We start from the raw sequence: 15533 nt of genomic DNA on the forward strand, positions 1-15533 counted from the left end.
GGATGCGGGCTGACTGAATTTTGTCACGCGTGTTTGGATTGGTCAACAAACTCAATTCGTTTCAATCCTTCCTCTACCTATAAATAAGCGCAGTTCACTGCATTGATTCACCTGTTCTCGTCGCTTCAAGATGTGGACCACAGTCGAATCATCCACCCTTGTGTCTTCCATGATGTTTAGGATGGACATGCTCATGTATGTCCGGTCCAAGTGGACCGTTGTCGACAAGTCAGACACCAGTCTGTGGATACGAAGAGTATACGTAGAAAGACAAGGTTGCCTCAAGAGGACACTGATTTATGGCCCTCGAGTAAGACGCAGCTTGAGGACAAGAAGATGCCGCAGATGCCCTTTATGTTAAGGGCATATTAACATAAAACGAAAGGCCCTTTTCAGGGCCACCCATATTTCTCGAAAAGAGAATGACTTTCCATTGCCTACCCCTTTTTTTAAATTTTTTTTTATTTTTAAAAAAAAAAAACAAACAAAAAAATCCCATGTTCAATTCCCCTTGTCCCTAATATTGCTTTTTTCTCCCATGTTAAATTTCCCTTGTCGCTCAACAAGCCCAAAATCTATTCCCATGTTAATTCCCCTTGTCGCTAAAGTGGCCCAGGGGTTTTCGTAATGTTAAATTTCCCATTGTCGCTAAAGTGGCCCAGGGGTCTCTGTAATGCTAATTCCCATTGTCGCTAAGGTGGCCCACCTTACTACTCCCGTGTACAAGTTTAAAACCAGACAGCAGTTCAGTTCTATATTGAAGAAGCTTGCGAGTGGAATTTTGAAAATTCCACCTACCTCGAAAATAATAATGGAGAGAGCTCATGCTCAAAATACCATCACAGTTATATTAAGCAGCCATGGACCCTGAATAGACCAACATGGTATTTAGCGATCTTACTGGGAACAAATACACCACCGGTGATTAGTGGAAACATTTTAAACACGTTTCTGATATATTTGAAAATACAAACATCGATAAAGGAAACAAATTGTTGTAAGAATTTAAGGCACACTATAACAATAACAACAACAACAAACAAAACACACCCACACCCAACCCCCCAACCCCCAGCAAAATAAAAAACAAACAAACATGGAAATGGTGTGACGGTGTGACTCATTCACCAAAACCCGAAGAATCAAGTAACCTTCCCTGGCAACAAACATATATTGGTCCATCTTAACCTGAGTCCCCATCCAAACGTCCACCAGACTCCAAAACGACATCCCAACATAAATACAAACCCGAAACTACACCCGAACCCGAACACATGTAGCGAGAAAAAGTAAATAACCTTTGCTTGGGGCAAGAGGTAGACAAGCCACTTTTCGGAAAGATTTTGGTGGACCGGTGTCACACACTGTCGTGTGGTCGGTTCGGGCATGCAACAACGCCCTAGAAATAATCAATGAGACCACGTCGATATATCAGAGGTTGCTTACCGACAGTATCATGGACCCGGAAACGTTTCGCGAATTAATATACTAACTCATAAGAGACATCGAAAGCGCGTATAACACCAGTGATGAGCTCTGGACGAATTGAAACTTCCCGCTAGTTATACGAAGTCAATGCCGCATGCAGCGTGTCGTTATTAAAATACAACCCCAACCATCACTCAAATGATGACAATCTTTTCAACGAAACCAGAATTATACGTGCTATTACCGACCCCTATTGTCATGGTTGACGACCTCACGCGTGAGATTGCACTGGCGTCGTTACGAGTTTATCACAGCTGGCCTAACATTCGATCGACACCACTGAGAAATCTCGACGCAAATAATTCACTACTATTATCGTCGGACGGTGGTATTATCTAGAACCTAGTTGGTCATCCCATGGGGTCAAACGAGATTGACTCGATCAATGGTAAGATCCGAAAGAGGATTTCGTTGGCAAAGATTATAAATGTTTTATACATGAACACGAGCCCACAATTCTGCCATCTCGACTGAATCTCCACAGTATGCTGGGAACTAATCTTAATCTGGCCTGATTATATTAACGAGATTCCCTCCCCCCCCCCCCCCCGGACTAACAAATTCTGCATGCAGTATCCACATGTACCAGTTACAATATCGCTCCAGACACTGTCGGGATCACCTTGATGATTTAAGTAAGGAAAGGAACATCTTAAAACAGGCATAAAACTTTCTTGAAGTTTTGTTTTGGAACCCACAGGGATTCATCATAGATTCATGGAAGTTTGCAAAATGGGTAAAGTCAGGGGATATAGTAACAGTTAACACTAACGAGTTAGCTGAGTACCAAACTCCCATTCTGTATCTACTAGTTATCATAAAACAGTTGTTGTTGATGTTGTGGGGTTTAATGCCATTTTTCAGCACACGATAGGCTATTCATGGCGGCCAGTATTAATGGTGGAGGAAGAACCCGGGAAAACCCCGGAAAGAACCACCGACCCACGAGAAGCAACTGGCAAGCTTTCTAACATACCCACACTGGCTGAATCCGAGACTCGAACCGGCGCAGACAAAGGTGACATGGCAATGATCCGTAACGGAGAGCGCTTTAGACCACTGGGCCACTCGGGTCCCCCTCATAAAACAGTACATTATGCGTGAAATAGACACACGCATTAAGCAAAACTGCAAGACGCATTAGAGTAATGTTTGAAATACATTTTTTGAATATCGTGTGCTTGATTACGTGTTTCTACGCATCCAATCAATTAGTATATTAGGTGATGATACAGAAATTATCCCAGGATGTTCACATCTGACAAGGTGTTGTTCCTTTTCTAAAAAAAATATAGAAAACTCTCAACCAGTTTCAATGAAAAATGCACGTTTCAACTGATAAATATTGGGTTCTACTGCTCTCCCATCACACACACACACACACACACACACACACACACACACACACACCTTCGTGCTTTTTCACTGGGAAACATTAGTTTCTACAAGATTTCTGCTTTATGTTTGTGTTATATAGTCATGTGAAATGAGATTTTTTTAAAACTCTGATATAAACAAGTTTCTAATTGCGAAATGTCTATCCAGTTTCGAAGTAAATATTTACGAATGTATGTGTGTAATTTGTACATACTGTGATATAATAAGCAATTGGATTCTTGCCGTTTATTCAGTTGCCTAACAGAAGATGCTTGAAGACAGTGAAACTTCCTCCTATAAATAGTTGGTAAAAATATAAAACCAAGAATGTAATACATATTTTCATACATATTTCTTTTATGTTATTTATTGCGGTCTTGCATTATATTATTTATGTCGACTTACGAAAAGTATTTACCCTATTTTACCCTATTCGATTTATAGTATATATCATGTTTCAAAACGAAACATTAACTTTTAGTAAATCATAGTTTTTTTAAAAGAGTTAAAATTTAAATATTACAAAATTGCAGTATTTATTCTTCTTGTCTATAGATATAGTGATCATCAAGGCACTAGAAATGAATTCAACCATCATTAATGTTCTTTCATTAAATTATTACCAGTATTAGATATACATTACAATTAAAGCTAATGAGTTATATCACAGTACCTGTCAAAAATTCTTGTTTATTGTTGTAGGCTACAGGATCTTTCGATGATGATGAATTATCTCATCATGATTTTCATCAATATCAAACAATTTTAATGTCAACTGTGTAAATCTAATGATCTATATCAAATATACTTCAAATTCTGCGATTTGATCTATTTAAAGATTCAATATTCAGCAGTTACTGTAAATAAGGAGTTATTTCCCTTTATCCCACTCCCATCAAAAGCGTCAGACGTGTACATCCGTTTTCAAGACGGAAAGAACCTGACAGATGTAATATAGTCACTGTGACAAGCACGTTTCAGTCTCATAGTCTGTCGTAAGGTTATTTTGTTTAAGAATATGAGTGCCAATATCACTTGTATCATTCTTGGTAAGTATTATGTCTGTTTAATTGGTGAATTATTTAGATCCGTAATTGTGGAATCGTTCCAGCTGTCAGATATTGTCCATATGGTTTTTATGTTTTGCAGTACCAAACAAAAATATCGTGTGTATAGTATGTACGTTGTATTAGTGATATACCACGAGATGTATACATTTTTCATTAAAAGGAAACTGGGCTTGATAAGTTTTGATGAAAAATTTATTTACGAGTGGTGTATCATTGATACAGCGTACACACTATAGTCTATACATACATTTTATTTTTATCACATACAAATAAGGTGGGTTCGAACACCGGCCGAGTCATACCAAAGACTTTAAAAAATGGTACGTGTACTAATAGCTAGGCGCTCAGGATTTAGAGGTTAGTGTTAGGACTGGTCGGCCTGGTGTCATCATAATGTGATCGTAGCGATATGACTGAATTTTTTTTAAAGCTACGTTAAAAATCCTAATCACACACACACACACACACACACACACACACACACACACACACGTCACACACAAATAATATATTTACCATTTGAACGGAGTTAGATTGACGAGAGGCAACTGTGTATTGACTGGGTGAATGAACTCACATCCCTGCCGAGTGTGTCCACTACAATATGTAGTTCAGTCTTTTTGTGCCTATTCACAATCACCTTTTCATATTGATAAGTTGATTGCTTTCATTTTGAGTTTCAAATTTTATTCACATTGATTAAATCAATATAAGTTACACTTACGATTTTTATATGAAAGTTTTAATGAAGAAAGTAGAGCACTAGGCCTGAAGACACATTGATTCTTGAATACTGAATGATCATCAATGCATTGATGTACAGGTGCAAAGAAATTAGTGTGGAATAAAATCTAAGTGAAATGATGAACCAGCAAGAGGTAATTAAAATATTTTAATATATTTAAAGTTGATTTAAGTCATTATTCTGCTTTATTTAACATTACTGCCAACCATAAATTGCTCTCTCTCTCTCTTCCTTTGTTTGTTTTGACTTAGCATTTACCATCATTCTTCATAGGTCCAGAGACGATGTGGTATTACACAAGCAGAAATCCTCTATTCTCGTCTTTTCATGGATTTTTGCCCCTATCTTGATATGATGGTCAACAGAGAGAGTGAGGGGGGGAGGCAGCCTTTGGATATTTTCATATATAATTATTAATAATCGATTTTTAGAACTTTATAATAGGTTTAAGAATCAACAACATCAACAAAGCATTAAATACATTACATATGTGTGGCCTGTAACTAAGACATTTACCTTACTGTGCTGATGGGCAATTGCAATTTTGTATCATTGATTATATAAACACTTTATATAGGTCCCAGAGGAAGTGTAAACATACTGTTACGAAGAACGATATTGTAGGTTACTTGGTGCAATTTCAGTTTCAAGGTTTTTATCTAGCCCAGCTTCTTTTTCTCTCTCACTCCAGATTTCTGCATGTTTTGTCCCTTGTGTATGAGAGGGAGGGGAAAACGGAACAAGAAGGGATTGAGATTAAAAAATTGTGTACCATGCTAAATTCATTTAGAAAACGGGGATTATTATTATGTTTCATTGTTATTTTCATAGGTCTCTAATGATTAATGAGTGGAAATTCATCATTGATCTCTAGGAATAGACCCAACAGCACACAGTTCTAAGAATGTCTACCATGGGTGGATCACAATGTGATATTCCAATATTATTGGTATATCAAATTGCTTTATATCAACACTTTAAATATAAAATATATATATACACACACACACACACATACATGTACCATGTTGGCCAATTCTGCGTGTTGGGCAATTCTGCGCAGCGATACGACATTCCTGTAAACATAGGATCACTTGTTTGTTTTTGATTGAATATCCAGTTTGTATCAAGAAAGAACGATTGTCCTTTTTCTAAGGAAGTAATATTCTTGAAGTGTACAAAACTATCTCACATTTCTACCCTAATTCCATATGAAAATATAATATTTAAATGTCAACATGAAGACCCACTCCATGACCTTCTTAAACTTGTAACCCTGAAAATCCTATTTACTATGCATCTTTTAGAATCATAAAATACATTATATAAAAGATGGAAATGTATACATTAAAACAATACTGCATTTTGATCCAAGTTTCCAATTTTGCAAGTTGTCCCACACATACTTTTATATGTTATACAACATGTCAACTTGCTGCTATTAAGAACGGGATTCTCAAGAAATTCCCCAGCATATAGTCTGTTTCTAAATTCTTTAGTAATTTTTTTCCCCATAAATGAAAGTTTTAAACACATTACATCTTATTAATTGTTGTTTCTTCAACATACTAATTTTTTTAAATGATCAGTTTAGTTTGCTTATTATCTCTTGCTATTTATTGGCATTGTTACGTTGAAGTTTGTAAAACTATTTAAAAAAAAACTGACCTAATTACTCAACCGAAATGCTGACAGAAACAGTCTACCAAAGTATTGTATTTCATTCACATAGCAGCTGTGTATTGACTGAGTAAATGAACTCACTCCCCTTATAAGTGTCCTACAAAATGTAGTTCTGTGTCTTTTGTGGCTATTTACTATCAACTTTGCAAATTGATAAGTTGATTGTTTTCTTTTTTGAGTTTCTATTTTTATTCACATTGATTAAATCAATATAAGATACACTTATGATTTAAACATTAAAGATGATTTAATGAAGAAAGTAGAACACAAAAAAATACATGGTTGGCTTAGCCATTCACATGAACACTCAGCCATTCATGTTCAGGTGCATGGAAATTAGTGTGGAATAGAAACTAAGTAAAATGACGAACCAACAAGAGATAATTAAAATATTTTAATATTTTCACAGTTGATCTAAGTCATTATTCTGCTTTAATAACATTACGTCTGACCATAAAATTCTTCCCACCTCCCTCTCTCTCTCTCTCTCTCCCCCTCCCCCCGTGGTTGGTTTGACAACTTTTACCATCATTCATAGGTACAGAGACATCATTGTATAACACAAGTGAAAATCTTAAATGCCTTTCCTTTTCATAGATTTTCACCTGTATCTTGCTGTGATGGTCCTTAGAGAGAGATAGTTGGGGCCTTGGGACATTTTCATATTTAATTAATAATAATTTATTTTTAAAACATTATAATATGTTTAAGATAAAACAGCAACAAAGCATTAAATATGTCAAAATATGTGTGCCATGTAACCGATAAATTTAGTGTATAATATTGAGAGGTTGTTGCAACTTCATGTCATTGATTATATAATCACTGTAGATAAATCCCATGGAAAGTGCATGCATATCATTACCATAAACCATATTCTTGTAGGTTACATGGTGTAAGTTCAGTTTTAAGGTTTTCATCCAGCCCACATTTTTGTTCTCTCCATATTTCTGTGTATTTTGTCCCATATGCATGAGAGAGGGAGGTATAACAGATAGTAGAAAGGATTACGATGATATTGTGTACCATATTAAATTCATTTAGAAAACAGATTATTTATACTTTTTATTGTTATTTGTATACATCACTAATGATTAATGAGTGGAAATGTATTATTGATATATAGACCTAGAATCTACAAAACACAGTTGCACAAATGTTTATATATGCACATTATTGTGCCATGGGCAGATTACAATTTGATATACCAATAGTATTGGTATATCAAAGTGCTTTATACTAACACTTTAAAGCCATGTTATTTTTAATGTATGTGGTAGAAATATATATATATATATATACCTCTAATCCGGTAAAGATTCACTGATGACATATGATCAAAATGATATAATTTTCAGAATCTTTTTTTTACTTCTCCAATAACTTTCATCCCACATTAGAGGAGCACAGACCTTTAAAATGCTATTAATTTAGCAAGAAATGACAAAATATCAGAGTGGGGGAGTTCCTACAATATCACGCGTATCTTATATATACTGGATGACCATAATTTACTAGTTTTGCATCACCAGTTGATTTCGGGAAATGTCTGGATTGCTGGTGAGCATACTATTTTAAAAATGTGCCCATGAATTTCAGTTTTTAAACAGGTGATACTCCATGTTCTCAGATAGAATCTATATCTTCTTAAAATCGATATCACTATAACAAATTGCTAACCAGTTGTCTGATAATACCCAGTGATGTTATGCAAGAATCAAATAACATGGTTACCATATTTGTCACGAACCAATATATTGAATCTTTGGTAGCATATAAGAGTCAAAATGTGATATATGTTAATGTTTTTGCTTTCTAGTGGATTTTGCAATTGACAGGTGTTGACTTCAAAACTTAATTGTAAATGAGTTATTCATTTTCGATGGAACACCTAGAGTTCAAACAGTCTGTGGTCAACATGTAGTTTGATGCTGATGTTGGTAGGCCCATTCCCACTGACAATCCTGGTGCCACTCCCTCATCACAGGTTTCTGTTGTTGGAGGGCAGAGGTTTCAGAGTGAGGACCATGGAAGTAGCATAGAGCTGTACGGATGTCACTTTTTGCCGATTATGTCGATACCACATACAGCCAATTATTAAAGTTGCCGATATTTATCATGAGACCAATTATTTCATTATTATTTGTTCTATAACAATGACTGGTTCAGAAACAAACCTATTAGTGTAATATGAGCAGGTATTTTGCCATGTGAGTTATAACAAGGTTGTTTATGCAGCAAGTGAATTTGAACTTCTGTACAAAAACAAACAGAAACCGGATGAGAAGTACATTACTATTTATAGAAAACAAACATAAAACTTGAAAAACTTTAAAACTAACACTGATAAAACTTATGGTTTGCCAATTCAAGATATAAATGAATGAAAATGTATTCAGCTAGTCTTTTAACTTCCGTTCAGTGATGCAGGTCGCCATTACTAGATTTCAATAAATGACGTTCCGAAAAATTCTGGCCTGTGCCACTAAACAGCTGCTCGCTTGGAATGTTTGAAGCTGGTACGGACCAATAGCATCTAGCTAATTTGGTCAAGATGGGGAACTGAAACGTGAGTGTTCCACCAGCCGTATATGCCTTCTTCTCGTGGCAACAGAGGGCTGGCCAGATACAGTTCAAGCATTGTGTCAACTGCATCATCCACGTGGGTTGTTTCGTTGACAGTACGGACAGGTTCGTCACAGGCCAAAAAAAACAAATCCCAGAGATGCAACATTGATGGTCCAGCGACGTTTGTTTCAATTTCAGTTTTTCTTGTTTTGGTTGTGGGGTTCCTCCTGCTTGTCAGCTGATGCAACTATGATGCATTCTGCTCTAAACCATTCTTTGGATCTGGTCACAAGTAATTCTTCGCTGAATAGGCGATGTTTGAATCGTGGATCCAAGATGGTGGCCAAGACAAGCTTCTTGTTGCTGGCAGTGTCAGCAAACGTGTGTTCAGTGACGTCAACATATCATGGCGCACTGTCTGAATACCTTGACTTGCTTCATGCTGTCAAGCCAGCAACATTTGGAGCATTTTCAGCATAGGAAGAATGGCGGATTCTGATGTTTGGTTATCACTTATTTCCTTGATAATGTCCGCAAATGGGCCTAACATGTCCACAGTATTGTTAATCAAGACCCACTGTTGGGCTGTTAGGCTAGACAGGTCATAGAGAGTAGTGTAAGCCTCCAAGACTTGTTTTTGTTAATATAATGAAACCAACATATTGTATGTAGAATTCCAGTGTGTCTGGGCATCCTGGATAAGTTACTTATGGGTGGTGCCAAATTTTTGCTGCTGCTGTTCGAGCTGCTGGAGTGCCAGAACTTGCTGATTATGGATCGCGAAATCACCAAAACATCTTTGACAGCTCATTGCGACAGAATGCCATCACTGATGAGCTGCAGTGTGTGTGCAAAACAGCTGATGCTGTCAATTTCAGCCAGCCGCATTGCTTTAACCATGTTTGCACCTCCATCACGCAGAAGAATATGGATATGAGTTTTGGGAATGTTGTATTCCTCGCATAATTTATCCAGTTTGCTCACTAAACATTCAGTGTGTGATTCATCGAGAGGCATTGCTGCTAAAATCACCTGTTTCCGTTGAAAGTCTTCCATCAGCCAGTGTGTCGCAAGACTAAAGAAGGCTATGCCGAAAGGGGTCTGACCATGCATCAGATGCTAAACTGACGTCAGATTGGGCAGAAACTAAATCATGCACCTTGCTTTGTATTGCCTTATGCATGTCAGGTATCAAAGATGTGGTAAAGTACTTCTGACTTGGAATTTTGTAGCTTGGTTTTGCCTTGGTCATCAGACATTGAAATCCAATGTCTTCAGCAATTGAAAATGGTTGCACATCTACTGCTATGAACTCTGCAGTAGTTTTGTGCCAACTAATAACTCTTGGGTCATCAAATGCAACTGAGCAAACAACTTTTCTTTTTTATCGGCCAGAAACAGGCCATGTTCAACAATATGCTTTCAGCGCAAGTGCTGGACAAGATTTGATATCGTATAATTTTTAGAATCCTTTCCACCTCTAGAAATGCTTGCATTGCAAAGTGTGCAATTTGCTTTGGACTTGTCGACTGCATTTACTTTGAAGTAATTCCAGACTAAACTGAGTGTTTCAAGATCCACATTATGCATAGGCTTGGTGGTATATTTAAAAGTGTACAATCGTTTTCAATATTTACAATCCAACCGAGTTGCGCTCTTGAAACAACATAATAAATCAAGTTACTACTAAGTTGTCCATGTAGCTGGATGGATGAACACACCATGCGGTGAGTCGTGCATTGAAGCAGCTCAGCAGCTTGGGTATCCAGGGGTAACATTGCTGGCACTGGCATGCCAATATCAATGCTGCATAATATTTGTATGTCAGCGTTCAGCTGCTTTAGGCTGCTACCTCATTGATTAACAGCATTGCAGGACTGGCTAAAGAACAGATTAACTCTTGTGAGTCATAGTTTTGTAGTAGCTGGAAATTTCGCTAGCTATCTATCTAATCTGCCTAGCTATTTGCTAATATGTATGCTGGAAGTTCAACAGCCACACAAGGCCTCATTGGCTGGTTGGCTGCTGTGATTGGGACGAGTGCATGAATGTTACTGATAATTTGTTGTGTGCAGACAATCAGCAGTAGTTTACAGCAAGTGTGTTAAAAGGTATTTACTTTTAAGAAAATATTGTCTTTCAATTAACCCCCAAATCAAATGCTTATTCCTTTATTTCCACTATTTAATTCTGATTTAAAATTCAAGCCATGTTAAGATGAATGTTATGATTGAATTTATATTTTGGAAATTTGTTTACATCAGCACCGATTATTTCTGCCGATACCGATTATACTGATTGTTCTAATAATCGGCCTGATTATGAGTATGTCTGATTAATTGATACAGCTTTAAAGTAGCATCCATTTTTCAAGTTCGTTTTAAATGTTTGCAGCAAGTTTCCAACATCGGGACAAGTACATGCCATCATACTGATATTTGTTTGGTATTACCGCAATATCAGAGTAACTCTTCTTGAATAACCTGGAATCTACATGGCATCTGTTTAGTATTTCATGCAGTCATCTGATTTAAAATGGAAATTAAATGCATTGTAATAAATATCAGAGAACATCAAAATTTACATTATAGTATCTTGAAAGTTAGTTTCTTTATTTACTTGTTTGCCGATCGCTAACTTTAAGACATGTGATATATTAGCAGTCCGGGCTGTTTGGCAGTTAAGTTGTAGTGATGGGTGGGTTTTGCACTACTCAGAAATAACAGGTCTGGCTGGGTTTTAAGATAAACATTTGATCTTGCAAGGTCTGGTTCTACCGCCACCCACCCCCATTCCTTAAGGTTTAGTGTAATTTTCAGTTTTCTCTGAATTAAAATCTTACAAGGTTACTATATTTTGAAATGTTTGAGTTATGTTGCTGTCACCAGAGTTTTGTCCTTCTCAGTCAACAACCTGGGCGGAAGTTGCGGCATTTGTTGACTTGTTAATTAAAAAGGACCAACCATGTCCCCTTTTTGACAGAGATGATAAGATCTACTTGCAAGCCCCCTTGCCTTCGCTAGATGTCACTATGATGAGAAAGATTGTTTTCCAGGCTTCAATATAGAAAATCTTCAGCTTGCTGCCAGCAGACTTTTGTCCTCCATCTTCATCAGTGACCTGAGCATCAACTGACTCTTTTTCTCACAGTGATCTTCCAAAAAACTGAACATGGTTTATGGTCTCACCTTGAGAGTGTGGCCGATCATTTGCATGGCAACATCCTCAATATGAAAGCCATACTGAAAGCATTTCGTTGGTGGCAGGAGGAGCTAAATGGAAAGATTGTTCTTATTCTGTCAGAAAGCAAGGAGAAACCAAGACCGATTTGTATGCCCTTTCTTTAGATTTTCTAAGGTGGTGTCTTCAGTGACAAATCCATGTACATTTACAAGTTCGTTATATTACACTCTGACTAGATGTTTTAGTGGACTTATTGTCACGGAAGAATCAACTAATGTGAATAGAATGGTCTGTTCATCCCTCATTTTGACTGGTGGCATCAACCAATGGTGGATCTGTTTGGGATTAGATGGAATACAAACTCCCTACTTTCGTCTCACTAGTCCCTGATCCAAAGACCTGTGTGCATGTGTATTGATCCTCTTTCCATTGATTGGAACTGTTTGAATGCCTATACTTACCCACCAACACCTATGATTTCTGACGGGATACGGAAAACAAGAACGTCAGAGCGTTGCTTCATCCTAACTGATCAACTCAAGTAGGAAAATTCTTGAATCACCAACCTCATAAATCTAGTAGCGGAAATCCCCCGGAAAATAGCGACTTTTCCTCATCTTCCCAAGCAGTCATTATGTCCCAATATAGAGTTAAACCTGCACATCTGGATCATGTTAAACAAGTGCTCACGTCCAAACAGTTCTGTCAATAAGTGGTGGAGAGAATCATTGAAGGGAAAATCCCTTATCCTTTGAAAGCACTTTGACATCACTTTAACCATTCTTTATTTCTTAATTGGTTTGCCTCATATAAGTCCTGTTCCCTGCTTTCACTAGTCACGCCAGGCAGAATTAGTGAAATAGATGTGTTATCAGTTGACTCAAACCTCTTGCAGTGCTCATGTGAGGGGTCAATGTCACTTACGACAGCCCCTGGTTTCATTGCCAAGAATAGGCTCCCATTCATGGGAAATGAGGTTTTTTTATGGTAATAAATCTTTCTTCTCTGGACACTTCATCTCAAGGTTGTCTACAGAACCCAGTGAGACCGCTGAAGTGGTACCAGAAAATGACTGATCTGGAACATGCATCAAGAAAGTGCTCACCTCTTCTTTCATCTCAAAGAGTGACAGAAAAACATATCAGCACCAGCACTGTCATCCTGGATAAAATGAGTTATTTGCTCCTGGTATCAGTAAACAACCATATGAAATAAAATTGGTACACAGCTTGGCTAATGAAGTTAGGGTTCTTGCAAGAAGTATTGCATTGAAGCTTAACTTTTCCCTAGCTAATATTATGCAAGTCAGAGGATGGAGATCAGAGTACACTTTCTCCAGCTTTGATCTCGGAGATCATACGCCCTAAAGGGCTCAGCAAGACCTGGTGGGGCATATTGCCATGGCTTAACAGGTTATCTTCCTGGGTCATTCAAAGCTTCCTAAGGATATGACTTGATGATTTCCACTGGATTCGCAGGACAGAAATATTTCCCTTTGAGAAGCCACTACCAGGCATATATAGTAAATTCTATTGAAGCTGCCTCACATACCTCAGGAGACTGAAGATGACTTTTCTAGATAAGTTGATATAACTCACTCCACCTTGTACCTATTTTCAGTAGTTATTATAATCAGGTAACATACTTGAATAGTAAAATATGTTTGTTCCATACTACTTACCTAGTCATACATCCTTTTGCCTTCCTGCAGTTGCATCCATATATAGAGTGTGCACTCCACTCCAGTAGTAACTAAAGTATTCTTGGCAATTGGCTTCAATCCTTGTATCAAGCGGAGATCACTGAGTCAGCACGCTATGTGGACAGACAACTTTTAGACTCGTGGCTAAAATGTTTTAGCCTGGATTGATGGGATTTGCAAGGTAGTAGTTGTTCCCTTAAGTTATTACGATCAGGTAAGTATTTTTTAAGAAACATTTTGCTAGAAGAAATTTGTTTCTGCTTGTGACACTCAGTGTTCCAGAATTTGTTTCAAAAGTAACAGGATAAATATTAGCAAAGAAGCAAGACACACACATTCCGATTTTACATTTCTGACTTTCATCTGTAAGTTTTTTCTTTACATGTCCAGACATTGGACCTTACAGTTGTTGATAGTGTGAAAGGGTGTTTTTCTTTTTTTTACAACAATGAAGGTAGGTTATTTATAGCAGAGTTAATTTGAGTAATGTGCTCTGCACACCACAGTAACTGAACTGGACTGATCAAATGATAGGATTTGAACCAGTGTCCTTACGATTGCAATCCTGGCATAGTAACTGTGCCACTGTGCAATGATAAATTAGTGATCGGTCAATGTGCAAAAGTAGGATTATGTATATTGGTTATCATGATGCATACGTCTCACAACACACTGACAGTTGAACTTTACATACATGATGACAGTGTTTTATCCATTTCTTTCATTTTCTTGCAGGTACTTCCATACTTGCACTTCTTCTTGCTGGTTACTTGGCTCAGAAGTATCTTCCTCCTCCAAAACCCAAGATTGTAGGGATTGACCTGGGTAAATATATAACTGTGTGATGAAAGTTGAAGAAAGTGGTGTTCAGAATTCCTAGGGTCACATGGTGTCTACAGTGCATTCTTGCTACCATGTATATTCGCTCATAAGACAAGTCTAACTGCAGACTGCACAAACCCAGATCTGCAGTCACATAACATGCCAGCAGATCCGGATCTGTGCAGTTTGTAAGGAGTAACTAAACAGCGTATTGCATAGGGATCACTTTTTCTGTGGCAACAGTAGCATCATTGCTATGAACAATGTTATCATTTTGTATGAAAGATATATGCCATCTATGCTTGCTTAGAAGTCAAGTCCAAATGCAAACTGCAGAGACCAAGATCTGCCATTGCATTATGTGCCAGCAGATCAGAGTTTCAGTGCAGTGATTCAGTAGAAAAATAAAATAGACCCTGCACTACTGGCACATTGTGTAATGGCAGATCAGTGTCTGTGTTGTTTGCAGTTGGACTCATCTTGCAAATGAGTTGATGGGAAAGTCTGATAAGAAACCTTTTTGCAGGTGGAGGACAACATTTTGGAGGATTACATACCTTTGATAAAACTCTGCAAATTTAAATTTTCAGACATTCATTCAGTTGAAGGTTGGCACAAGATGACAGAATGTATGTATATGAATCGTGTATACTCTATCAGCCTTGAAGTTGATCGTGCTGAGTGTAACAAACCATTCCCAATCATAACCAAAAGATGTAAAATCTCTTGTTGGAGCACTATTGAGATTTAAAATCTCATGTTGGTGCACTATCGAGATTTAAAATCTATTGTTGGAGCACTATTGAGATTTAAAATCTCTTGTTGGAGCACTACTGAGATTTAAAATCTATTGTTGGAGCACAATTGAGATTTAAAATCTATTGTTGGAGCACTA

The 15533-nt window shown here is 37.3% G+C and overlaps 1 protein-coding gene across 1 annotated transcript in view; it reads left to right on the plus strand.

Moving 5' to 3' along the window:
- The first annotated feature begins 3768 nt into the window (after positions 1-3768).
- The window catches only part of LOC149795445 (heat shock 70 kDa protein 13-like), a 36658-nt gene continuing 24893 nt past the window's right edge, over positions 3769-15533 (plus strand). The window contains exons 1-2 of the mRNA XM_089965230.1: positions 3769-3914; positions 14552-14641. Coding sequence (XP_089821356.1) covers positions 3884-3914; positions 14552-14641 — 121 coding nt within the window. The 5' untranslated portion in view covers positions 3769-3883. The remainder of the gene's footprint in view (positions 3915-14551; positions 14642-15533) is intronic.

Source organism: Sinohyriopsis cumingii, chromosome 7 (genome assembly GCF_028554795.1).
Source record: "Sinohyriopsis cumingii isolate HCF-2022 chromosome 7, ASM2855479v2, whole genome shotgun sequence".
Classification (NCBI taxonomy): domain Eukaryota; kingdom Metazoa; phylum Mollusca; class Bivalvia; order Unionida; family Unionidae; genus Sinohyriopsis; species Sinohyriopsis cumingii.